The sequence below is a fragment of the Rattus norvegicus genome, chromosome 18 (genome assembly GCF_036323735.1).
Source record: "Rattus norvegicus strain BN/NHsdMcwi chromosome 18, GRCr8, whole genome shotgun sequence".
In the NCBI taxonomy this organism is placed as follows: Eukaryota; Metazoa; Chordata; class Mammalia; order Rodentia; family Muridae; genus Rattus; species Rattus norvegicus.
Window position 1 is genome coordinate 70,312,685 of NC_086036.1, and position 24,677 is coordinate 70,337,361.

The 24,677-nt window shown below is 47.7% G+C and overlaps 1 protein-coding gene across 2 annotated transcripts in view; it reads left to right on the forward strand.

Annotated features, from left to right (window-relative positions):
* Window positions 1–1,032: 1,032 nt before the first annotated feature.
* Window positions 1,033–24,677, forward strand: part of Myo5b (myosin Vb) — a 300,202-nt gene continuing 276,557 nt past the window's right edge. The window contains exon 1 of one of the 2 annotated variants that reach the window (XM_063277100.1): window positions 1,033–1,488. In XM_063277100.1, the coding sequence (XP_063133170.1) occupies window positions 1,462–1,488 (27 nt within the window). In that variant the 5' untranslated portion in view covers window positions 1,033–1,461. The remainder of the gene's footprint in view (window positions 1,489–24,677) is intronic. The other variant, NM_017083.2, reaches the window with a different exon arrangement.

Here is a 24,677-nt window from a genome sequence, read left to right on the forward strand (position 1 = left end):
TGAAAGAAGCATTTTTGGAATTTCAAAGGAGTTTAAAAATTAAGCCCTCGTCTCTTATTAACTAATCTGTAGAATTCATTTGGGTGTTACCTTCTGGGGAAAGGGTTTCAGAACATGCAGGGAAACCCATCCCTGCTGGTGTAGGTGTGTACCTTCTGGCTGAAAGCCACACTCAGGGCCAGTTGCTATGGTTCAAAGCCCAAGGCAGTGTCCTTTACCTCTGTTCTCTTGCTCCGTCCGCTTCTGACAATTCTTTTCCCTTTGGGGATAGGATGCCTACGTTTCTTGGAAGATGGAAAAAGAAGTAAGAAGCTGCTAGGGACAGCCCAAAGCAAGGCTTTTGACAATACGAATGAAGTAGCAAAGGCAGAGGGGCCCAGAGTATGAGGCAGCAGAGCCAAGAGAACTCGAGAGTTCCCACCTTCTGAGAGGGGGATCCTGGGGTCCAATAGGAGACTGTGGGTGAAACTATAATATTCCCGCTGAAGAGCATACTTTCCTGATCGAGTTGTCTGTGCAGGGAGTTCATTTGGGTGAGGAGGATCTTTAGTGTGCATCAAAATTACCTTAATAACGAACTGTGGCACTTAGACTTGTTTGTTTGTTTGTTTGCTTTTTTTTTTTTTTTTGAGTCAGGGTTTCTCTCTGTAGCCCCGGCTGTCCTGGAACTCACTTTATAGACCAGGCTGGCCAAGAACTCACAGACCTCAGCCTCTTCTGCCTGCTCCTGGAATGGAAGGCGTGCGCCAACACCGCCAGGCCATAACTAGGTTTTATCAATGGAAAAAAAGTTCCATATAAACGTATAAAACCGAGAGGAAAAAGTATAGGCAGGACCTTCCAGTCGCAGGTAGCGTTCTTGCTAACGCTTGAGTTACTTTTCTTCCCACTTTTAAGGTCACCATGGCACTGCTGCCCACCTCTGCCCAGGTGTTCCGGCGGCGCGGTGCGGCAGGTGCGACACCCGGCCCGCACCTGTGTGGCGTTCGCCCCGCAGCCAGCAGGGGGCGGAGCGCTCCGGCTCCCGGGCGCCGCTCCTCGCCGGCCCCGCCCCCCGCCCCAGGACCCGGTGGCGGCGGGGGCGCGGAGGGCTTAAAGGCGGCGGCGACCGCCCGCGGGCAGGCGCGGGGCGTCCCTTCCTCGCCCGGCGTCCGCGTCACCTCCCCATACCTGAGCCTGGAGTGCGGCGCGCCTTCTCCCCGCCCTCCCGTCACTCCCGGTCGCCGCACCAGCGCTGCCGCCGCCCTGGGAGTAAAGGTCGCACGGGCGGGTGCGAGCGAGCGTCGGCGCCAGCGGGTCGGTCCACCCGAGAAAGGGGCGCGGAGGAACTGGGACCGACCCGGGAAGACTGCGCCAGAGGTGCACGGAGATCGCGCGGGGAGCGAGGAGCCGGGCCTCGGCGCTCAGCCCGGATCCAGCGTCCCGCGAAGCACCCGGGGCTCCGGCCCGGCCCGCGGGGTCATGTCGTACAGCGAGCTCTACAGCCGGGTGAGTGCGGGCCCGGCGCAGCCCCGGGGCACAGGTGCGGCGCTGCGCGCCCCGGGCCACCTTCTCCACCGGTGCTGGACGCCCCTGCCAGCGTCTGTGTGGCCCCGGTCCCCGGCACCCCTAAGTTGGGTGGCAGAGAAAGTTTGGGTGTTCCGGGAGCGCGCCGCACCGACTCGCCGCCCCACAGAGTCCCTCCTGACAGCGGCGCAGCACCGCCCCACGCTTCCCTTCCCTCCGTGTCCTCTCCTAGTCTAGATCTCCTGCTGAGAACCTGGAACCAAAGAGGCGTCTTAGCCCGCTGGTAGCCGGGATAGGACACCAGATAGGACACCAGCTTCCTCTGAAGCATCTGACTTGCGACCCCATTTTCTCTTGCTTGGTCCCGGTTCCAGGTTCTCTGCAGTGCGAGAGCGTCCCTTGGTTTGCCTTTCTTCCGGCGTGAGGCAACCAGAGGGACCCTAAACTTGGGAGAGGAGAGGGACAAGGAGCCCCTGGGTGGGAAGGGCGCAGAGCCTGAAGGAGAGGTGAGGGTAGTGGGTAGAGAGACGTCATTTCTAATAATCGCAAGGAAGTACATTCTTAAAAAAAATGGTATATGTATACACATATAAAATTCTTTTTAATGATTTGTGTGCCTACATGTCTGTAAGTCCACCTAAGGCCAGAAGAGGGCGTCAGAGCCCCTGGAAATGGAGTTACAGGTGGTCGCGAGCCTCCTTTTGGGTGCTGGGAATAGAACCGGGTCCTCTGCAAGACCTGCAAGTGCAAGCGGAATGTTGCAATCGCTCTTCTCAGCCCCAGGAAGCCCATACTTAATTTGCCCACAATAGGCGTTTTGAAGCAGCCCCTGGGTTATCAGACAGGGGAAGGTTGGAGTAATTATTGACCAGGACTGGAGTGCAGGTTTTTTTTTTTTTCCCCCCCAAGGTCAGCATGTGAACGTGTGTGGTGGAAGGTAGGGGGCGGTCAGGATTGGAAACAGGTGCAACAGGAGCGTCTGCTCCCGGGTCACACGGCAGGTGCTGCAGTTAAAGTGACCAGCAGTTTCCCAGGCGTTGGTTCTGCAGCCCTAGCCTTTTTGGTTTCTGCTGGGTACGAGGGGGGCAGGGTGAACAACGGCAGGGCCTTTAATCACCCGACATTTTCTTCCTTTAAAAAAAAAAAAGTTTCGTACCTCCCGATGTTTGGTTTTCTCGTTCGTCATTTCTGGTGGCTGGGACCTGTTTGACAGTTTTGCCTGCCTGCACGCCTCTGTGCAGAGGGATGTGTGTGTACGCAAGTCCTGTGGGAGAGTTTGCAATTCCTGTTTCGCCAGCCTGGTGGACAGGTCTGGGCGGGGTAGGAAGAGGTACTTCCGCATCCTCACCTGGCCATTGCTACCTAGTGGCCAGCGCACGGGGGAGCCCTTCAGCTCCGTGGTCTTACCGCCCATCTCAGTTTGAAATCTTTATCTGTTTTTCAGACCGGGTTTGGGTCAGCAAGGGCTAATGCTTATCTGGTAGTTATGAAGGAGGATGCCACCTGGCTGGGGGCCAGTCCTGGGTTGTTTTGAATGACCTTTGGATCCACCAGGGACCCCCAAAGTGCTATAGATACCAGTCTCGGTAAGAGGGGTGGAGAAGATATGAGCCAGGGCTGGAACCCTTTAGTAATACCGGCTTGGAAAATGCACCCCGCCTCTTTTACCCGTGGGAGTTTAGGGAGGAGCCTTGGGAGTTCTGACTTGCGGCTCTGGAGCTGAGAGGCTTATCAGGAACCTGGTCCGGAGGCTGGAAACCAGTAAGGCAGGGGAAAACAACCTGAGCTGGATGGAGTGTTCAGAGCCGAAGCTGTGTTCCGTTACAGCGACATCGAGCGAGCTGAGCAACAGCGAATACAAGAGACGAGCAATTGCTTCTCAGGCTCACACAGCGTGTTCTGAAGTCCCAGTGAAGAAGTATTTAATTGCTGCATCATGAAGCTAATGAATTACTGGATACGCTTGAGTTTTGGGAGATATAGTTTCAAAAAAAAAAAAAAAACACCCACAAAACATTTATACTTAGTTTTTTTTTTTTTTTCAGATAGATCACTCGTTGGGAAACAATTTGGTTTTTTAGTTAGAAGCGAATATATTGCATGCTAATAGGGAGGATGGTGAGTTAGTAGGAGTCTGAACTTGAAACTTGATGTGTTTCAAGTGTAATTATGAGTTAGCCATCTATGGACGAAAACCATAGTTCCTGGAACGAGTGAAGAAGTATCTCATTGGCGTAGAGTTAGGGGTAATTAAAGCAAAACGAACAAAGTCCGGCCTTTAGATGGTTTCTTGTTCTCAATGATTGTAAAGTTATTGAATCTTAAGTCACAAGTAGGGGTGTGTGTGTGTGTGTGTGTCTGTGTCTGTGTGTGTCTGTGTCTAAGCACTGGCCTCCAAAGGGTCCCTGGCCGTCCGTCCCACAGCTCACTATGCAGACCAAGCCTGCCTCTGCCTCCCGAGTGCTGGGATTAAGGGCATGCACCACTACACCTGGGGCGCTTCCAGGTTTTTATGTTGGGCTGCCATTGATTTTTCTGGCAGTTAAATGCACTTACACTAATGGCTGAGAACCAGTCAGGCTGCTTTCTAACCACTGTAACACTGCGTGCCAGTGCGATTCTGAGTGTGAGCCATCAGGTTACGGAGACCTATGCACCGTTTCTCAGGGAGATGGTTTGTTCATGTCGTTGTATTATTGAAATATCCAACATTCCCTTTTATTTGTAACCTACTAGTGGGCTTTCCTAATGTGTCGCACGCTTTAATGTATTATGCATGGTGGAAATAATTATCCCGTCACGCCAACAGCATTTTTAAATGTTTGGAATGGAAATTTTGTAACCCTTTATTGCTATACCTGTTGCCTTAGTTGGGAGATTGTTACTGGAGTATACAACATTATATCAGCTGTACATAGCTCCTAGGCATTAAACAGTTCCAGTAGTAACTTAGTATATTAGTATTGTTTCTGGTTACTCAAAGATTTCTCCCCCCCACCCCTCTTCTCTCTTCCACTTTAGGCTCATATGCTATGTAGTGTGTGTGTGAGCGATGTCATTGATTTATTTTTCTCACGGGCAAAGGGCACTTCTCATTAACAAAGACACTCCTATTTTTAGAATACCCAGCCCCCCTACCTTTGAGGAATTGCTTTCTTTGTAGTGATGATGGGAAAAGAAACTCAATTAGTGCTAGAAGCTTTCAGAGTGACATCAAGGTGAGTCATCTTCATTGACTCATAAGAGAAAGCTGGAGTGGACAATGGACTGTTGTTGCAACAGCTCGATCTCGAGCTCGCTCTCTCTCGTTCTCTCTCTCTCTCTCTCTCTCTCTCTGACGTATGTTAGCGATTTGTTTTCCAACCACTAGAAAAGACAATGTAGGCTTGATTTGGGCAGACCCTGGAAGGAAGCCCATACATGTGCTAGCATGGGGGATAGGATTTGATGGTTTCAGAGGACGGCCTGATCTTAAACTAGAAATAGCCTCTTTCCTCCAGGCTGAGCAATATAACCTCTAGAGGATTATTTCTGGATACAAAATGTAAACGCTGCTTTTTTAGTTGTTTTAAATTAATGACGTTTTCTGCTTTGCTACTTGATTTATGGTCAGCAGAGTATCTGGGAGACCAGCACAGTTAGGAAGGCTCTCGGATAATCCTTTTGTGCTTAGCTTCTAAATGTCAGGTAGCATCTTTGCAGTCTAAGGGAAACTCAGCATATACATATGTTTTTCTTTCTCTTCAGTGCTGGGGGTGGGATCCAGGGCCTTGCCTACGCTAGGTGAGGAACACTCAGCTCTACCTGTGGCATTCTGAGTGCTGCTAAGAGTTTATCCTATTGATGTCACACCTTGTGAGTGTCAGCTTTGAGCCTGGAGCCTTTACTAAGAGTCCAGATAGGAGTGCCACTCCTTGGTAAAACAGAATTCCTGTGATCTAGGGAAGTAGGTCTTAACTTTTACTTCCCTATACCTCAAGCAAATGGGTTTCATACTGGTGTGATGGTTTGAATAGGTCCGCCCTCCCTCAAATAGACTCCTGTGTTTTAATGCTCAGCCCACAGACTATTAGAAGGTGTAGCCTTGGGGTTGGGGATTTAGCTCAGTGGTAGAGCGCTTGCCTAGCAAGCGGCAAGGCCTTGGGTTCGGTCCCCAGCTCCGAAAAAAAGGAAGGAGGAGGAGGAGGAGGAGGAGGAGGAGGAGGAGGAGGAGGAGGAGGAGGAGGAGGAGGAGGAAAAAAAAAAAAAGAAGGTGTAGCCTTGTTTGAGTAGGTGTGGTCTTGTTGGAGGAAGTGCGTCACAGTGGAGGTGGGCCTTGAGGTCTCCAATACTCAAGTTCTGCCCAGTGTGGAGTTCACTACTGCCTTCTGATGAAAATGTAGGGCTCCTTCAGCACCCAGTCTGCCTGCACAATGCCATGCTTCCCACCATGTTAGTGATGGACTAAACCTCTAAACCCGTAAGCAAGCTCCAATGAAGTGCTTTCTTTTTATAAGAGTAAAATCATGGTGGGTAGCAGACAGACATGGTGCTGGAGAAGTAGTTGAGAGTTTCACATCTGAGCCCACAGGCAGCAGAAAGGAGACACGCTGGGCCTGACTTGGACCTTTAAAGCCTCAAAGTCTACCCCTCTGGCCCTCGCTCCCTTTAGATCTTCACACTATGTTTCATGCCTTAAAGTTGACTTTTGTTGGAAGGTTGAAAACCTTTTAATATGCTTGATGTTCACAAACACTTTTCCTTGTTTTTCCTGTGTTTTTCCTAGCTGCCTTTTGCTAAATGACTTCATTTCTAAAGGAAAACATAACAACCAGAATTATCAGCATCAAAATTATTAAAGTTGACACCGTGGCATGTACTTTCCTCACCATTTGCTCTGATTCATGCCTTTGGAGGTGGGGGAAATCCTCACAGGTCCTGAGAGCTGGTACCTAGCATTTTGTGCCAAGTTACTTCTTTGCACTGTACATTAGCTCAGTCAACATCACTAAGTTATAGTAGGCATTTGTAGCATCCCTGTTCAGCAAGCAAGGGGTCCTAGCCTTACATGGTGTACCTGAAGCAGGCGTTTGCCCACTGCTCTATTTTCTCTGTAGTATCTGTCCCTCCTGTGGTGTATCTGGACCATGATTTGTGTACAAGTCTAAGACTCCCAGAAACCATCCCCACCCATCCAATTAGCCAAATGTCTTTAGATGTTTGAAAGTGTGCCCTGCTGCCTATCTGTTGGCCAGCAGGTGTTGGATGTGAGCATGCACCCTTCATGGAAGAAGGGGTAAGATTCCATCATTTCAGACAGAGACTCCTTAAGTGCATGAGGAGAGAACTTCCCAGGTGTATGCCAGGCTCCCGAGTATTCCCCGGTATAGCATTAGCATGCAAAATTATTTTGTTAAAACCCTTCAGGTACTTCAGCATTTTAAGTTGGACTCAGGAAGCAGTCTTCAAGCTGCCTAGACTCTAGTGTGGATTAGGTACTTTTGGTAATTTGCCAAATTGTTACCTTTGAAAATGACCAAAGTGTCCATCTCAGCACCAGGTTAATGAGGCTAACGGCTCAATCTCTCAAAGTTCACTGCCCTTGTTTTTCCCCTTCTTGCATTGGGGTCTTGATATGTTTTCCAGGCTAGCCTCGAACTCGAGGACTATAGGCAAACACTACTGCACCCGGCTTATTGCCTTCCTCTGAACAATCCTACTTGTGACATAGACTCTTTAACTTTTGTTCTCGTGGCTCAAAAGTAAATGCCTTTGATAGTTTTTTGCCACTGTAGCTCTCAGATGTGTGGTGGCATGAAATCCTAACAGGGGAAGGATACACTCAGAGCCTTCTGCATGAGAGTCCAAAAGTCTTGACTGTAACTTTGATACCAAGAAGTTCAGGTTCCCCAGGGTGGAGACCAGACTCCATGAAAAGAGGAGGAAACCCTTTTGGGTATCATTAGGTACAGTGAGAGGGAAAAATATTTGAAATGTTAAACTGTGCTATATTTCTCTTTGTACACACGGACTATTCCTGTACACTGGTTTGTCCTCCTTTCCCCCATCTGCCCAGTCACATCTTCAGCGTAGCCACAGCCAGCCAGGTGGTGCATCGTACAATGCATTACCTCATTTCCCATGATGCTCAGCATTGTTGAAGGAGCTTCAGAGAAGAGCAAACATTGTTTTGTGAATTTTGAAATAAAGTGGAAAATACTGTTGAAAGGATAGGCACGTGGACAAACTATGAGGACATGAGGGGAAGGGAGAGTAGAGAGTTTGGAACTGGAGGAGAAATGAGAGCAGAAAGGAGGGAGGTGCTGTTGGCAGTCTGCGGATCTCATTAGTGTGTTCGGGTCATCAGTTACTTCAATATAAAAGCACTCCACCCCTCATTAAGGAAGCTTCTCTTTGTGACAGAAAACCACAGCCAATCAAAATGCAGAGACCTGGAACCCTGTTCCAATGGATCTCTACAAAGTCTCAAGGGACATTGAAGAGGGAGCAGATAGATTGTAAGACACAGAGGATCAGGGAGTTTGCAGTGAGATTGTGTCACTCAGTAATGCCAGAAACTACAGCCATACAGTCTCACCAACATGGCTGCTCAAACATGAGCTCAGCAAGGATGGTGCCTCTGGACATCCCAGGGTGGACAGGGTAAAGACCATGAGGCCTCACTCAGCTTAGCACTGTAGGCAACTGAGTGAAACTGTGAGTGGGAGAGGTGTCCTCCCCCAGGGGTGAGCACAGCCCTAACAACATACAAGTACATTATATGGAACAAGCAGGTTACACTGAAGAATATATGTGTATACATATGTGCATGTAATAATGGTGGGAAAAGGGGCCATGAATTTGAAAGATTGAGGAAGGCTTGGAGGGAAAAATAGGATGGGGGAAATGTTGTAATTAAATTATAATCTCAGAAACTAACAGAAAAAAATATAAAAGTGCTGTTGCTGCAGACTGTGATGCCCTGGGCTGAACAGAGGTTTCAAAGCTTTGAGAGCACAGGTAATTTGTCTGTTGTGCGTGCAATTAACGGTCAAATGTGTATACTGGGAACATTGCTCTCACTGAAGACTTACACTGAATCGTATGTTCATATTTCTCAATGTTTGGCATTGGCACACAGCAATCTGGGCACACAGCAGATGTCATTGGCTTAGTTTAATTTCTACCCAAAAGGCCCCATTCTTATTCTAGGCTATGACTCTTTTTGACAAGGAACAACAACCACCTTTAACCTAACATTATCTTTGCCATGCTTGGGCCCGCCATTGACTTAGGTACCCATCAGAAAGCCTACTTTTCCTCTGGCCTAAGACTATGAAGTGGGAAGCCCTTGTAGATGTGGCGGTTTGAATGAGCATGGTCCTTGTAGGCCTGTTTGAATACTAGGTCCCCAGTTGGTGGAACTGCTTGGGAAGGATGAGGAGGTGTTGCCGAAGGATTGTGTGTCACTGAGTTTTCAGAAACTCATGCTATCCTCAGCTCTGCCTCACACCTGAGGATCAGATGTAAACTTTCGTCTGCTGCTCCATTGCCTGCCCACTTGCCTGCTGCCAGCGTCTCCCGCCATGATGGTCATGGTTTCTACTACCCTCTGCATCTGTGATCCCCAATTCAATGCTTTCTTTCATAAGGTGTCTTGGTCATGGTGTTTTGTCATAGTGACAGAAAAGTAAGGCAGTAGTGTTTTTCCTGTATATGTATATATGTATATATGTATATATGTGTGTGGGCGAGTGTGTGTGTGTGGGCGAGTGTGTGTGTGTGTGGGCGAGTGTGTGTGTGTGTGGGTGAGTGTGTGTGTGTGTGGGCGAGTGTCTGTGTGTGGGCGAGTGTGTGTGTGTGGGCGAGTGTGTGTGTGTGTGGGCGAGTGTGTGTGTGTGTGGGCGAGTGTGTGTGTGTGGGCGAGTGTGTGTGTGTGTGGGCGAGTGTGTGTGTGTGGGGGCGAGTGTGTGTGTGTGGGGGCGAGTGTATGTGTGTGTGTGGGCGAGTGTGGGCGAGTGAGTGTGTGAGTGAGTGTGTGAGTGAGTGAGTGAGTGTGTGAGTGAGTGTGTGAGTGAGTGTGTGAGTGAGTGTGTGAGTGAGTGTGTGAGTGAGTGTGAGAGTGAGTGTGAGAGTGAGTGTGAGAGTGAGTGTGAGAGTGAGTGTGAGAGTGAGTGTGAGAGTGAGTGTGAGAGTGAGTGTGAGAGTGAGTGTGAGAGTGAGTGTGTGTGAGAGTGAGTGTGTGTGAGAGTGAGTGTGTGTGAGAGTGAGTGTGTGTGAGAGTGAGTGTGTGTGAGAGTGAGTGTGTGTGAGAGTGAGTGTGTGTGAGAGTGAGTGTGTGTGAGAGTGAGTGTGTGTGAGAGTGAGTGCGTGTGAGAGTGAGTGTGTAGTGCGTGTGGAGTGAGTGTGTAGTGCGTGTGGAGTGAGTGTGGAGTGCGTGTGGAGTGAGTGTGGAGTGCGTGTGGAGTGAGTGTGGAGTGCGTGTGGAGTGCGTGTGGAGTGAGTGTGGAGTGAGTGTGGAGTGAGTGTGGAGTGAGTGTGGAGTGAGTGTGGAGTGAGTGTGGAGTGAGTGTGGAGTGAGTGTGGAGTGAGTGTGTGAGTGTGGAGTGAGTGTGTGAGTGTGGAGTGAGTGTGGAGTGAGTGTGTGAGTGTGGAGTGAGTGTGTGAGTGTGGAGTGAGTGTGTGAGTGTGGAGTGAGTGTGTGAGTGTGGAGTGAGTGTGTGAGTGTGGAGTGAGTGAGTGTGAGTGTGGAGTGAGTGAGTGTGAGTGTGGAGTGAGTGAGTGTGAGTGTGGAGTGAGTGTGTGAGTGTGGAGTGAGTGAGTGTGAGTGTGGAGTGCGTGAGTGTGAGTGTGGAGTGCGTGAGTGTGAGTGTGGAGTGCGTGAGTGTGAGTGTGGAGTGCGTGAGTGTGAGTGTGGAGTGCGTGAGTGTGAGTGTGGAGTGAGTGAGTGTGTGTGTGAGTGTGTGTGTGAGAGTGTGTGTGTGAGTGAGTGTGTGTGAGTGCGTGAGTGCGTGAGTGAGTGCGTGAGTGCGTGAGTGCGTGAGTGAGTGCATGTGTGAGTGTGTAGTGAGTGTGTGTGTGTGTGTGCGCTCAAGTGTCTGTGTGTGAGCATGTGTCTGTGTGTGAGTGCATATGTGAGAGTGTGTGTGTGTGTGAGAGAGAGAGAGAGAGAGAGAGAGAGTGCATGTGAGTGTGTATGTATAAAAACTCCAAGGGTTAGCATAAAATGGAAATTGAAATAGCAGGAGAGCAGCGTTGGTGGATGGGAAAGTTTATAAAACAGGCTTGGTGTTTGACTTAATGGTTCTTATAATTTAGGTCCTGTCTATCCTCTCCCTCTGTGTTCATTCTATGTTAAAGCACAGTCTTTCAGTCCCCGTGAACTCAGTCTCATTAAGCATCTCCTTAAGACTACAGAGTTTGCACAGCGAGGGTAGGGGAGAGTGAATCTTCATACCTCAGGTGAGACTGGGCAAGTCAGGGAAGACAAATTAGCAACAGGATGGGTTTCAGTCCTCAGGGAGGAGAATGCCCGTCAGGTAGGCGTCCATCCAAAGACTCAGACCGTCTTTTATGTTGATCACCTGGGCAACAAAACAGTGTGGGGTCTGGGTGAACGTAGAAGCCAGTGTGAGAAACGGGGTGAGGTGTCTCTCCAGGGTGGTCTTTGACCTTGAGTTCTTTTGCTGTGTGAAATTAGTATCAAGGATGTATTAGCACGGGGAGGGAGATACACTGCCTGATCTCATCTGATCAGATTTAATCTCCTCAGTTTGCCTCTACTCCCTCCTGACAGCTGATGTTTGTAAAATAAGGGAAACGAATGTCTAGCCCGAGTCTAATGTCTCTTAGCTATTAGTCCCTTTGCCCTGTGCATCCATGTTTGACTGAAATAAGCCTCGTGCACCAAAATAATGGCACTGCTTTTAAAGTGTGATTTTTATGACCAGTACGCTAGGTCTCACGCATCCGAATAAATCCTCTCTGAGGACGGCTGCTGAGGACAGAGGTACAAGACGCAGACCATCTGTCCTGTCTCTGAAACTGGCTTCGCAGCTGGTGATGTGGTCTTCAGGTTCTCATCTGTGGTGGCAGAACCATGAGGCTTGAATGGCGTACTTTCTAGAATTAATCCAAAGTTATTTAAAAGTAAACTAGACAGAGTAGGGATTTACCAAAGGACTGCCCTTACAGGCAATGTCTGACCCCAGGGGTTATTTCCTTAAATGTATTACTATTGTGTGTTTGTGTGGTGTGGGGAAGCACGAGTGTGTGGGTCAGAGGGACAACTTTGTGGACTTCTCTTCTCTTGCATCTTTTTTTCTGGGTTCCAGGAGAAAGAACTTAGGTCTGAGTCAGGCTTCCTCAGCAAGTGCTTTGCCCACCGAGCCATCTTGCTAGCCCTGCATGCCAGTTTTGTGTGGCTTCTTGCTAGCTGTGATTCTGGAGCCACTGTTACTTTGAAGATGCTCAGTGTCCAATAACCACAGTGTGAGGCTGTTGGGGACAGTCATCTGGATGTAGCAGTTGCGATCTCTTTAGAGATTTAGAAACTCACAGAATTTCATGGTTATACTGGTTTGTGGTCCAATTAAATTTATATATAAATGCAAGTAGCTTAGAGCAGATGCCTGTGGTTATCTACATCGATTATGACAAGCATAACAGCATTAATAAGCATCTCACGATTTAAAGATGGAAAGATTTTCTACCTAGGATCCTAAATTGGTCTTTGGAAAGATGGACTATCCCTTCTCTGCCGGGCAGGGTGTTGGATAGTGACCAGGAGTAATAGTAAAATGAGAAAGGAGGGTACAGAACAGCATTAGTCACACTGGCCACACGGAAGGCACTCGGGTGTCATTTATAATAAGGACGGACAGACCAGACAAGGTGCAGCAGCAGAAAGATACGAAGAGTTACAATCAGCCTTAAAATCCCACAGAGTCTGCGTTTTGTAAAGTAGAATAAGTCATTCACAAAACGATAAATATCGTATGATTTGACCTAATATACAAGGCATCCAGGATAGTCACAGTCACAGAGAGGAAGAACTGTGGTTGGTCACTGGGAAGGGAGGAGAGAGTTGAATGGGTTCTGTAAGGTGACTGAGAAGGTTAGGGATGTTGGTTACAGTTAGAGATCATGTAAATGCCACTGAATTTTACACCTAAAAATGGTGAGGCTAAATATTTATATTTTGTCTACTTTATTACAATTGTAAAAAGTACTCTGGGGTGCAAGAAAGGGGACAGACAAAAGTACAATATAGGTTAGGTTAAATGGTCTAGAGTCAGCTGGTTCCTCAGCTGTCCAGTGATTTTTAAACTTAACCTCTAGGTTTCAATGAACTGTATGGCATGAATAAAAATATAGGCAACCTTCAGAGGTTTGTTGGGATAAAGTAACAGGTGAACTGTCTTAGGCGGTGACGTCATATCTTTAGGAGATGGTCATGTTGTTGGAAAAGCTACAGTCTTGGGTAATGGTTCTCAACCTTCCTAATGCTTTAATATAGTTCCTCATGACCCGTTGACCCCCAACCATAAAATTATTTTCTTTGCTACTTCATAACTGTAAAATTTTGTTACTGTTATCATAATGTAAATATCTGTATTTTCAGATGGTCTTAGGGAACCCCTGTGAAAGGTTTGTTTGACCCCCAAAGGGGTCACAACCCACAGGTTGAGAACTCTGGTCTAGCATAACACAGTTTAGGGTCAGCCAGAAGGCCTGTATGGGAGCTCTGGAAGTTCATTCGCTGTGTGCCGGCTGGCCTGTCTTCAGTTGCGTGTTCTAGCCTTGCAGAGCACCAGCATCGTGGAGAAACTGGGGTTTACAGTGTGCCTGCCTTCTTTCAGCCATACAGAGCACATAGGCTTTTGAGGTCCTGGCTTTGAGGCCTGTTAGTCACCTCAGACCAGCAGTGTGCAGCCAGGTGGGCCTCCTTTCTATGCACATTGACATGACTGACTGTCCTGACTAAATTTAACTGTCAACTTGCTGTAGCCATTAGTCAAAGGAGATGACATCTGAGATGGGAGTCTCAATTGAGGGGTTTCTCAGGTCAGAATGGCCTGCGGATATATCTGTAGGAGATTGTCTTAGCTGTTGACTGATGTGGGAGAGCCATCCTAACCCAGGCTGTATAAAAAAGCTATCTAAGCACAAGTAAACGGGCAGTGTTCATCCATGTTTTTGCTTCAAATGTTTGCCCTGACTCTCTTATGTGATAAACTGTAGCCAAGGGTGAATCCCCCTTTTCTCTAAGTTGTTTCTGATCCTAGCAACAGAGAGCTAACTGGACCCGATTCCTTTAAGCGCTTAGCTATTTGGGATATAAGGGCACTGCAAGATAAAGGCTCTGTTCTTAGGAAGTTTAAAGCATTGAGAATAGATGGGGGTGTCTTAGGGACTGGCCTAATAGCCAGTATTGGGGACCCAGAAAACTTCTCAGTATGCTGTGGCTCCGGGTACCTGATTACCAGTGCCATTAGGAGAGGGTGCATTTCTTTCCGAGTTAGTGCCATAGATGGGATGGATGTGATACAATTTTGGTCTCTTGTCCTGCCTGCTGGCTTTGGCCATGGATTGAGTACCCGTTCCAAATCTCTAGTTCCCTGTTTAGGATGGCTCCATTGTTCACTGTTGTGACTGTTATGGAGGACCAACACTTCTCCTCTGGTTCTCAAGATTGAACCCAGGGCCTTGCGCTCTACTGTGGAGTCTTTTGCTCAGCTTCGAGCACCTTCTTGATTGGCAACTTGTGAGTCGGTCCTACCTCTGTGGTCCAGGTGGCTTGCCCTCCCAGCCCTTTCTGGCCCATGGAGCTTCTCGAGATGAGACTATGATGGGAAAATTTATGTTCCTCTATGGAGAAGCACGGATGTTTTCCTGTTTGGGCATACCCAGAAAGTATGTGAAAAACAGAATAGGTTCTGGGAGATTGGCCCTGGATTGAACCACTTCTTAAAGGGCCATGCTTATTTATGGAGCTCATATTTTTCTATCTCAGTTGCAAACCTGGTTTCTCTTGTCACCTGTCTCGTCCAGATGCCAGGGGACATTCCGTGTCTAGAAGAGGAGCTATGACTTGCCATCTCTACACAGAAATGACGCTCCCTCCCCGCCCCCAACATGCAAGTCCAGACCTTTTTCTTGGGTTTGTCCATCTTCTCTTCTAAAGGGTCCTTCGTTATCACCATGCTCTCTGGTTGTCCCTCTGTTTCTTCCTCCCTTGACTCACATTCCTTAACTTCCTGTAATCCGTCCTTAATAAACACTCCAGGGATCATCCACAGTGCCAATGTCCCTGCAATGTGACTGGCAGTGTGTAACCAAACCCCGCTCACCAGGCTGCCAGGGTTACACTACACTCAGCCATGTGCCCCCCTCATTCACGGGGACGAGTGCTGAGGGCGTCTGTCTGAATTGTTCTCGGGTTGCAGTGTGAACCGTCTTGGGAATCAGAAACTGCCTAAGTGCTGGGCAGGGAATAATGAAGTGTCTGCAGCTGTAAGTAACACCCAGATACCTGGAACAGTGGTAGCCTTCATGTGAAATGGCACGACGGAGGGCCACCTGCTTTATCTCACACAATAAAAGCAAATGCTTGGTTCAGTGCTGGGATTTAAAACCTGGTTATCACGCTGAGGTGCATTTACACATCTGAAGTTTTCCTGTTAACTTACTGGGTAAGGTAGGCATGCTAAGAGGCCGTGGTTTGAGTTACGGTTAAAAATAACGGTTGGGATAGAGGTCGCTTATAGCACCAAGGCAGGGAACTTTTGATTGTGTTCCTCCCCGTGCATTCTGATGTGATACCTTATTTCACGGTTGGGAAGTAGATTTTACTCCTCCTCAGTTTGGGCTGTGCACTTGGTGACATGCTGTGGACAGTATGAAGCTCTGTTCTGCAGAGACGACACCCTCAGCTCCCAGTGCCTGCCACAGCCTTATTGCCACAGCTGAGATCTCTTAATTGGCTTTGGTGGGCTGGGCAGTGTTTTGTGTTAGACCTACCCATGAGATTCTGCTTGGTGCTAAGTGTAGTACAGGGGTGTGAAAGATAAGGCCTGTTTCCAATGTGGCCGCGTCATAAAATGCTATCCAGCAGTAGTGTATGCAGAAGGCTTCTTTTCCGTATTACCTTCAGGGATGACGAGGGTGGGATGGGGCATCCTTCTAGAGAGAGAGTCACTGTCTTTAAGTCTTTTTCTGTTCCCCTTTGAGGCCCGATATCCCTGCCTACCCCTCTGGGCCTCAGTGTTTCTCTGCTGCCTCCAAAGGTTTAGAAGAATGGGCTCTCTGTCAGGAGCCACAGTTAGTGAGTGGTGTGGACAAGATTGCTGGGGGGCTTTCAGTCTTCAAAGCTGTTTGAAAAGAGCTCACTGGAGTGAGGCCCACTTAGCCTGGAAAGCTGCTTCTTCGCTAGCCTGGGCCTGAAGGCCTCCTCAGGGGAGCTAGACTCTCGGAAGACAGTTGATTGAATGGGAGGGATGGGACAGAGCTGAAGCTTTGTGCAGTTCCCCGAAACTGTGAGAACGTTTGATATTGACATCAAATAATTTTCACAAACTACCATGTATTTTAAGAAAGATAGTAACAGTGAGTACGTATAAAATCCCAAATGTAAAAATGTTTATATACTGTGAGAGCTGACGCAGGTTTAGAAATGATTCCTCTAGAGTATAAACAAATATTCAAAGTATGAGACTATTTGCCCGGGTCTGTTTGGGACTGCCTGCCTCTGATGTTCAGGAATATTCCTTTTGTCTTCTTGAAAGGTCTTAGCTTGAGCTATAAAGGGCAGAGTTGACTTGACCCAATGTCATTTGGGGTAGGTGGGCAAGGTGGCTTTGTTTCCATAAAATAAGGTTGACTGGCTCATGTCATTAGGTTAGTGTTTGGTATTATTTTGAGCCCCTTTCAAAGTCCCTTCACCATCTTCCTTATAAAACAGCCCTTTCCATCCTTGATGGCAGAGTGGGGTCCTGGCCCAACATGACCCAAGATACCTTCAGGTATAACCAGAAATGCACAGGCAAGAAACTTCTGCCAATGATTCTTTCTTTTTTTAAAACCTGGGATGATAAATGATGTTCAGGAGTGCACACTTGTCTTATAGGCAAAAAAAGTAGTTGCTTAAATTGTTGCAGACTTTAGAAAAGGATAGTGCTATTGATTTTCTGTACTGGAGTAAGATTGCTATCACGTTAACCTCTTTACGGCCTCCATTTTATTATCTAGACAGGTTTGCAGGAGTGAGAGCTATAGAGTGGAAGTTTTACAAAGTTCCTTGTGTGGACTCTGACCAGTGGTGGCTTTTGTCAAGAGTGAAAGGGAGCCACCCCCTAACAGATGTCCTTTGAAGAGGACCAAATAACAATGCTATAGCTTGGGTAAATCTGGCTCATGGTGCATTTAGATTTTAGAAATGCAGCTAGATGAACATTAGCACTCCCTCCCTGCCCTCCAAAAAACCAGAGGAAGCAACCACCCTTCCACCTCAGAGCAGTACCTCTAGTTGAATCAGTCTGCATGATAAGGATATGCCATAGTTGGGAGAGGGACTGGAGGGAGGGGATCTATTTCCCTGCAGCCCAAAGCCTCTTGAAAAGGAGACATTTGCTGTGATGGTTAGAACTGGAGATTTCCAAGGAGAATTTTTTGGTGATCGTTGACTTTTGCTACATTATTGACATTTTAGATTTGAGCCCATCACTGAGAGCATCCCAGTAAGATATGATCTCCACTGTATTGTTTTCTAAACTGATTTCTTTTCAGATCCGTCTACCCATGTAGCTCAGGCTGCCTTTGATTTCCCAGTCCTCCCACAACCGCCCTCACAGTACGTTACTATTCTAGGTGATACATGTTAAGGAGCATCAGTAAGTGAAGCCCATTGGAAGGTAGATGCTCAGAGCAGGGAGGCATGAGGGCACCACATTATACACAGATGTCCAGGGAAAGGCAGAATCTTCCTAGGTGTGACGGCAAATTGGAGGCTGCAGCAGGAGGGTTTTGAGTTCCAGACCCCACCTGGGCTACATAGGAAAACTCTGCCACAAACATAACAAACAAGGTTTAACGTTGAAATGCCACCATGCTGTCATGTGGTGGTGTCTTGCTTTTGAATTTTCCAGAGAGTAAGGTGATAAGCAATGGCTGTACATTGTGGTGCAGTAGATTTACCTCAGTGAGGGAACACATGGTCGGGGACAGAATGGCTGATTTGTGTGTAAGTGAGGGTGCCTTCTTATCTCATACTGAGCAGGTTGTGGTGTAAACAAAGATGCCACAGAGGCACCCTTGAGTAGGAATTTGACCCTCGAAACTTCTTTCCTACCAGAAAAGTGGCTAGGGCTAACTCCTTTTGGGGAATGAACATTAAATTAAGAAGAGCAATTTTAAATGAGTGTTAGGAAAACAGTAAAGTTTTTGCGAGTCCTCTAAGAACTGAATTATGGTTTGTTTGCCCTGGTTTGTTTTGTCTGCTTTGACACAAGCCTGAACATACCTAGGAAGAGGGAGCCCGACTTGAGACAAATACTATTTCTTGTTAATGATTGACGTGTGGTTAATAGTTGACCCCCCCTTGGGTGGGTGGTCCTGAGAGAGCAAATCAGCAAGCCATGGGGGAACAAGCCAACAAGCAGCATCACTCTACGGCCTCTGACCTGCTTCCGAGCCTGCCCTGATTTCCCTCAGTGTTGGAGCGTAGGACCTCAGAATTGTGAGCTGAAACAAACCCTCCCATTCCCAGTTACTTTCAGTCATGGTGTTTTATCACAGCAACAGAAAATCCCAAGACCATTTCTTAGAGGAAATAAGACTTTCGACTTGGTTTTCAGAACGGGAATTATAAAGCCTTTGCTGATTTAGTATAACTTATTAAGTGTGACTTACTTCATGTTGCATGTTGGTAGTTACCTGGTGCTTGGCTGTCGGAAGAAGCAGGCAGAGCCTACCTGTTAGCCATTCTGTGGTAAAGCCACAGGAAGGCCATGGGTTTGGATGTACACGAGGATAAGTATAAGAGAGGACTAGAGAGAGGGAGATGAGGTGCACTGGTGATAGAGGAGGGTAAACATTTAGAGGGAGATATGAGTTTTGCACTGGTGGAGTCGGTCCTTCCTGGACCCCCTTGACCATATAGATGCTCACGGTTGACCCTGCAAGAATGAAGTTCACACAGGACCTGGCTTGTCTTACTTCAGATTTCTGTTCCCCATGGTGTTGTGAAAATTGACTAGGTCTAGTCCCAGCATCTCACTAAGGGTGAGTCATGGATGAATGTGCTGACAGACTGGCGTGACTGGCTTCCTCAAGTCCTCCTGCCACTCTGTCACTTGATCCAGAGCCCTGGCATGGGCGTGTTCTTCCAGGAACAGGAGGACATGCTGTCTAAGGTCAGACCCTGTTCCTGGGGCAGCACCAGGTAACTGAGCACAGGGAGGAGGACAGCAAAGGCTCTTTCCACTTGATATGTGTGTGTCAGTGACTAAGAGTACACATATTACCATTCTGCCCGACTCCCGGCACATGGGGAGGTGCCCCCGAAATAACTCAATGAGTGGCTTCCGAATTTCCCTTTCAGAAAACACCAGTGTTTGTTTTAAAAGTAATGACCCCTCCAAGTATACTTTTTTGTTTGCTTGTTTTCCTATTTATGTTCTTATTTTTTGTTTACAAAAGCCCTGAAAGAAGTTGAGAAAATACAGGAGCTTGATTTGTTGGGAGTCTCTGTTGGATGGTCTGAAACGCAGCTTCTGGTCTAAGGTTCTAACATACGATGTTGGATCTTACTGTGAACTAGAGGGTAATGGAGGTGGGAGGTCTTATCACCTGCATACTGCTTGTGTGTGTATGCCTGTGTGTATCTGTATATATGTGTGTGTACATATGCATGTGTGTCTGTGTGTTTGTGTGTGTGTCTCTGTATGTGTCTGTGTTTTTGGGAGCCTTACAAGCTTGTGTCTGAAGGAGTTAGTCCCTTATCACTGGTTACACTATATAATTTTCCAGTTTATTAAGTATTATCTCCATAATGATGTGAGCTAATTTCTGTAATTTCCCTTTTAATACTTTTTATTTTTGAGGCAAGGTCTCATTCTATAGCCCAGGCTATCTGCTTCCCAAATGCTGTGGTTACAGCACGAGCTACCATATCTTGTGCCACATTTTCTCCTTGTATACCTGTGTGTCCTATTGATTTGGTGTATCTGGAAAACCTAGAATAATGAAGATTCTGGTTTTGGGTCACTAACATAGATAGGTCAAAGATCCAAGAACCAAGAGGTCCCATGCTTGAGGGCCGGCAATGACAGCTGAGATGCCCTACCTGAAGGGGGCGTTGTGGAGAGGAACAGTGAGAGGAAGAGGGGAAGGCGATAAGATGCGTTTGGTCTTCTGCATTTTTGTTGTTTGAGCTCTCATGGTTTGGAAATGCCTGCCCATCTTGGGTACTCTTCACTCTGGATTCCACAGCTAATCTCTTCTAGAAACAATTCTCACAAACAGACCCAGAACGAATTGGCGTAGCTGCTCTCTGGGCATCCATCATGAAACTCAACATTAATGCTGAGTCTGATTCCTTAGGGAAGTAGGATGAACATTTTTAAGCGTTCCCCCTCACAATGGACATGTGCAGAATCGGGCTTGTTTGTGGCTGTTTCTGTTTCTTCTCCAGTCTTTGCTGCCTTAGTAAGCGTCACAATCAAGTTGAACTCAGAGCTGGGTGTTACCCTTGATTCCTTCACATCTAAAGTAATTCCCGTGGGCCGGACTCCACCTCTAACTTGTATCTTTAAACTTCTCATCCCTCCTGTTCTTACCTCTCCACCCCGTGGTCTCTGCCTGGATAATGGAGTCTTCTGTCTCAAAATAGTGGCCACATAAGTCCTCTGAAGTGTCACATTCTGTCACTTTTGACAAGCTGCCTTGCTGGCAAACTTTAGTCATTTTAGAGATAATTGAGGAGGGAGCTACCTCACAGTGAAGGTGAGAATCTTTGGTCTCGTCCTGACCAAACCAGACATTCTGTGTGTATTCAGAATGTCTCCTTAGATTTCTGGCCCTGTGTACCCTGGCTCACAAGTATTCCTGTGAGTACCTGGCTGTTGCCATCTCCCCAGCTGCTACCTTGTTTACTGAACGTTACAGGCCGCTCGCCTTTGTCCGGGTCCTCCTGTGTGGATGTTCTCTCCCAGGTGGATTCAGGCATTGCCTAAGCCGCCTTTTCAATCCATCACCCTCTTGTGTGTGCATCCCTTCCTGCACTTGCATAGGCTTTTAGCAGAGCAGCACTTGCCTTACCAAATGCTGTAGCTACTTTGCCTAGACCACGTATAGCACACAGAAGGTTCTCGGCAAACGTTTAAAATCAGGCACCGTACTATAGACTCGCTTCACAGAGTTGTACTGTAACTGGCAAACTTACCTAAGTTGTTTTAGAGATAATTATTGATGAGGGAGCTACCTCACACTGAGTGTGAGAGTCTTTGGTCTCGTCCTGATCAAACCAGCTCACTGTGTGTATTCAGAATGTCTCAGATTTCTGGTTCTCCAGGCTTGGATCCTGGTGTGTATTCTCTCTTCTGGACCATCTGGAAGAACCACGATGGCCGATCTGCTTGTTCTTCCCCGTATCATGTTGGAAGCATCTTAGCAAGTGTTGTCTTAATAAACACAGCCCTCCACAGCTGGGACGAGAATGAGTGTCTTTGTTGATTCTCCAGATTGTGAGCACCCTTCTGATCAGACTCGTGTGTGTGTGTGTGTGTGTGTGTGTGTGTGTGTGTGTGTGTGTGTTAGTGGCAGGCTCTTGGAAGATTCTCTGTTGCTGAAGGGTTTTCCAAACCTAGGTTTGGCTGGCTACTAATGAGGTGCTCTGTCAGGTTTGTTTCAAGGGTGAAGCAAACATATAGGGTGGTGCTCCCTGAGAGGCAGGGGCCTCTTTTGATCAGTTGTCTTTTAGGACCATCCACACCCTCTGCTTCAACTTCCTGACAAGACTGATTTCAACAAAACTCTTTCTGTATAGCTGCATGCCTCCGGCTGAAACAACACTGGGACTTACTAGAACTCTGGGCTTCCTGACACAGGAGATGAAATGCCCTTCAGCCATGGAATCTGGCCTGTAGCCAGAGCACTGACAGATAGGATCCCCCTGTCTTCTGAGGTACCTTGAGTCTTCCCCGAACCATGTTGCATCTGCTGAGAATAATCTTAACTCTGTTTCTGTGTTTTCTCCCTTTAAAGACCAAGGTCAAACTGGAGGCTTTCCATACACCCTCCAAACCACCCCAGCCTAAGGCAGTCTGCTCTCTGATTGGTCTGAGCACTTACAGGAAGTGACCATCCATCACAAGGTCTTGGCATTTGCTCACCTGGTCTTAGGCCTCTACTCCCATCTCTGCTATGCATTTGTCTTTATCTTCTGGCTGTTTCCTCACTTTTACATAATTGCCTTATCTTTTTGACTTCTCCATGAGGGCAGCATCCATGCCAAGGGCCCCAGGGGCCTCTCACAGAACAGGCACTTGGCACCCGTAGATTTGAGGAGCAGGTCTGTGTAGAACTTGTGGCCAAGCCAATCCAGCTGTGGGATTTCTGTGAAGTTTCGGGGGGTCTGGCAGATGCTGGCTGTGGGCAGCCTGCCCGCAAGGGGAGCCTCAAGGAAGGCAGGTATGAGTTTGGCCCAGGGAACAGTGTTTTGTAGCTCTTGGCTCCAGAAATAACTATGAGCAAGAGTGGTGGAGGTGGGGCGGATTTCCTGAGTGCTCATTTTTCTAAGGTTGAGCAAAATAGTGCATTTCTTCCAGTATACTCTTATCTGACCCCTGTTCTAGTCATTTATAATACAAGCCTCTAGCCCTAAGAAACCAAGGAAGAGGATGTTGTTAGTAGTACGTTTCATGGAAGAAAAAGATCCCTGGAGTGTGGGAGTCCTGGCTACCGCTTCTTTCCGTGTCTTCTATTTCTTCACTGAGACCTTGGGCAATTGACTTAGTTTCTCTTTTCCGGTGTGTCGGGGGAGAGCGATAGGCTTTACCTCAGCAATGTTGAGGGTGGTGATGAAATGCTACAGCCATAAAAACCATCAGTTGGGTGGTGCTTAGCAACAAAGCTTAGTGTTAAATGTGCAGGTGTCCATAGCAGATGATAGTCTCAAAGGCATTAAAGCCAAGGGTGGAGGGCAGCTCAGCGATGGCGTCTGTAGGTGGTGTGGTTGCAAAGCAGGCGCTGCGGTGCTGGCAGAGGTCGTCCTTATAGCCCATTGCTGGGCAAAACGGTTCTTGGATCTTCAGGGCCGTGCCATCGTGTCTCTGAGACAGAAGGATGCTTTTGTTAAATCTTCGGAGTTGCTTTTTGTGGTAACAATAGTAGGAAGATAACAGGAATGGGGTGGCAGTCTTCTTTCTGTCCAGTGTACTAGCTGAGATGTGACTGCCGTGACCATGAGGAACAGAAACGTCCCCTGTAGCAGGAGACCTCGACCTTCTTAATACTGAGGCCCTTTAATGCAGTTCCTCCCATTGCAGTGACTCCCCAACCACAAAGCTATTCTCATTGCAACCTCATAGCCGTAATTTTGCTACCGTTATGAATCATAATGCAAACAGCTATGTTTTCTGATGGCCTTAGGGTCTTTCACCAAGGGTGAAAGGGTCATTTGACTTCCCTGGGGTCGAGACCCACAGGTTGAGAATTGCTGCCTTACATTGACAAACTATTCAAGAACGGTTCCCCCCACCAATCCCCTTTTAAACACCCTTCTGAGGTGGGCAATCTGGGCCAGTGTGCAGGTTCATAGCCTGGGGCACTGTTGTTGCTGCTGCTGCAGGATTTCCTTATCTCAGGATTTCCAGGCATCGGTAAAGAGTGAAGACTCCTCTTTAACTCCCTCTCGCTGGCGAGTGTTTGGGGATGTAGCTCAGTGGTGCATGAGGTCCTAGGTTCAGTCCCCAGCACCCACAGAGTAATAATTAATAGAACATTTTCCTTTCTGAGACACCAAGTGTTTCAGCTTCTCTTACATGTACAGGAAACTCGCAGGAATCGTCTAGAAATTGTCACGCGTCTGAACTGGGTTTCAGGTCTTGGCCACATCCAAAGCATCCCCAGTAAAGGACTCAAGTCAGGATTTTGGGACCACATCTACTGGTTCCTTACGTTCTAGGCTTTGCCCAGTGTTTCAGAGATTATAGCCCAGTCGGTGTTAGGCTCTCCACTCGAGTCATGTTTCTGACTACTGCAAACTACTGGGTGGCATGTTAGGTCTAACTTGTCCCTGTTGTTGGTGGTGTTGGTAACTCTGGTCACTTGCTCAAGATGATGTGTTAGCTAGGTTTCTCTACCTGTCCTGTCCCCTGGTCCTCAGGAGGCTTCAGACTTAATGCAGACTCATCACTGTCTGCCGCCTCTGCTTTCTTGCCTCTCTGACTTTGTAGAAACAGATCTCCCAGAGTGTGATGACTTTCAGGTTGGAAGGGGGCAGTGCCACAAGGGGCTTCTGGGATTTTTTTCCAATTTGAGCGTTACACAGATCCGAGTCTTTGGAAGTCCAGTGGTGTGCGTGTAGGTATTACACACTTTTGAACTGTAGGCCATCTTTTAAAACCGTCTAAACTTTGGGGTCTGGGTGTTTGAACCAAGTAGGTTAGCAAGGTAGTCAGACAAGAGCCGGATTAGACATTGTGGTACCACATTCTCCCGTGCTGACTGCAGGAGCGGTATGTTCTTCTGGGACCTGGAGATGAGGCCATTTGGTATTGATGTCTCAGGGGAGCAGTTGGGGAGTGCCGGGGGGGGGTGGTGTGTGAGGGGGAGAATGGCTGCTGCTGAGGAGATGGGAGGAAGTGCTCAGGAGAGGGAAGGAAGGGGAGGCAGGGGAGCTGCTGCTCAAGTTTGTCTTTTGTTTTGTTTTGCTTTTTTCAGTTTCCTGAAGCTTGAGAACCAGAAGGAATTGAGGTGTATCCCAGGAAAAGACAACCTGCTGTCTAAAACGCACTATAACTATTCTTTCTTTCCTGGGTCCCCAAGCCTCCTGAAAAGACCTAACAGATTTGCCTTCTCCTGTTAGGCTGTGAAGGGCCTTGTGTGCTGGTTGTGTCATGGCAGTTAGAGGGGAGAGAAGCAAACAGATCTGCCTCTGATGCAGAGGGAGTAATAAGACCAGGAGGACCTTC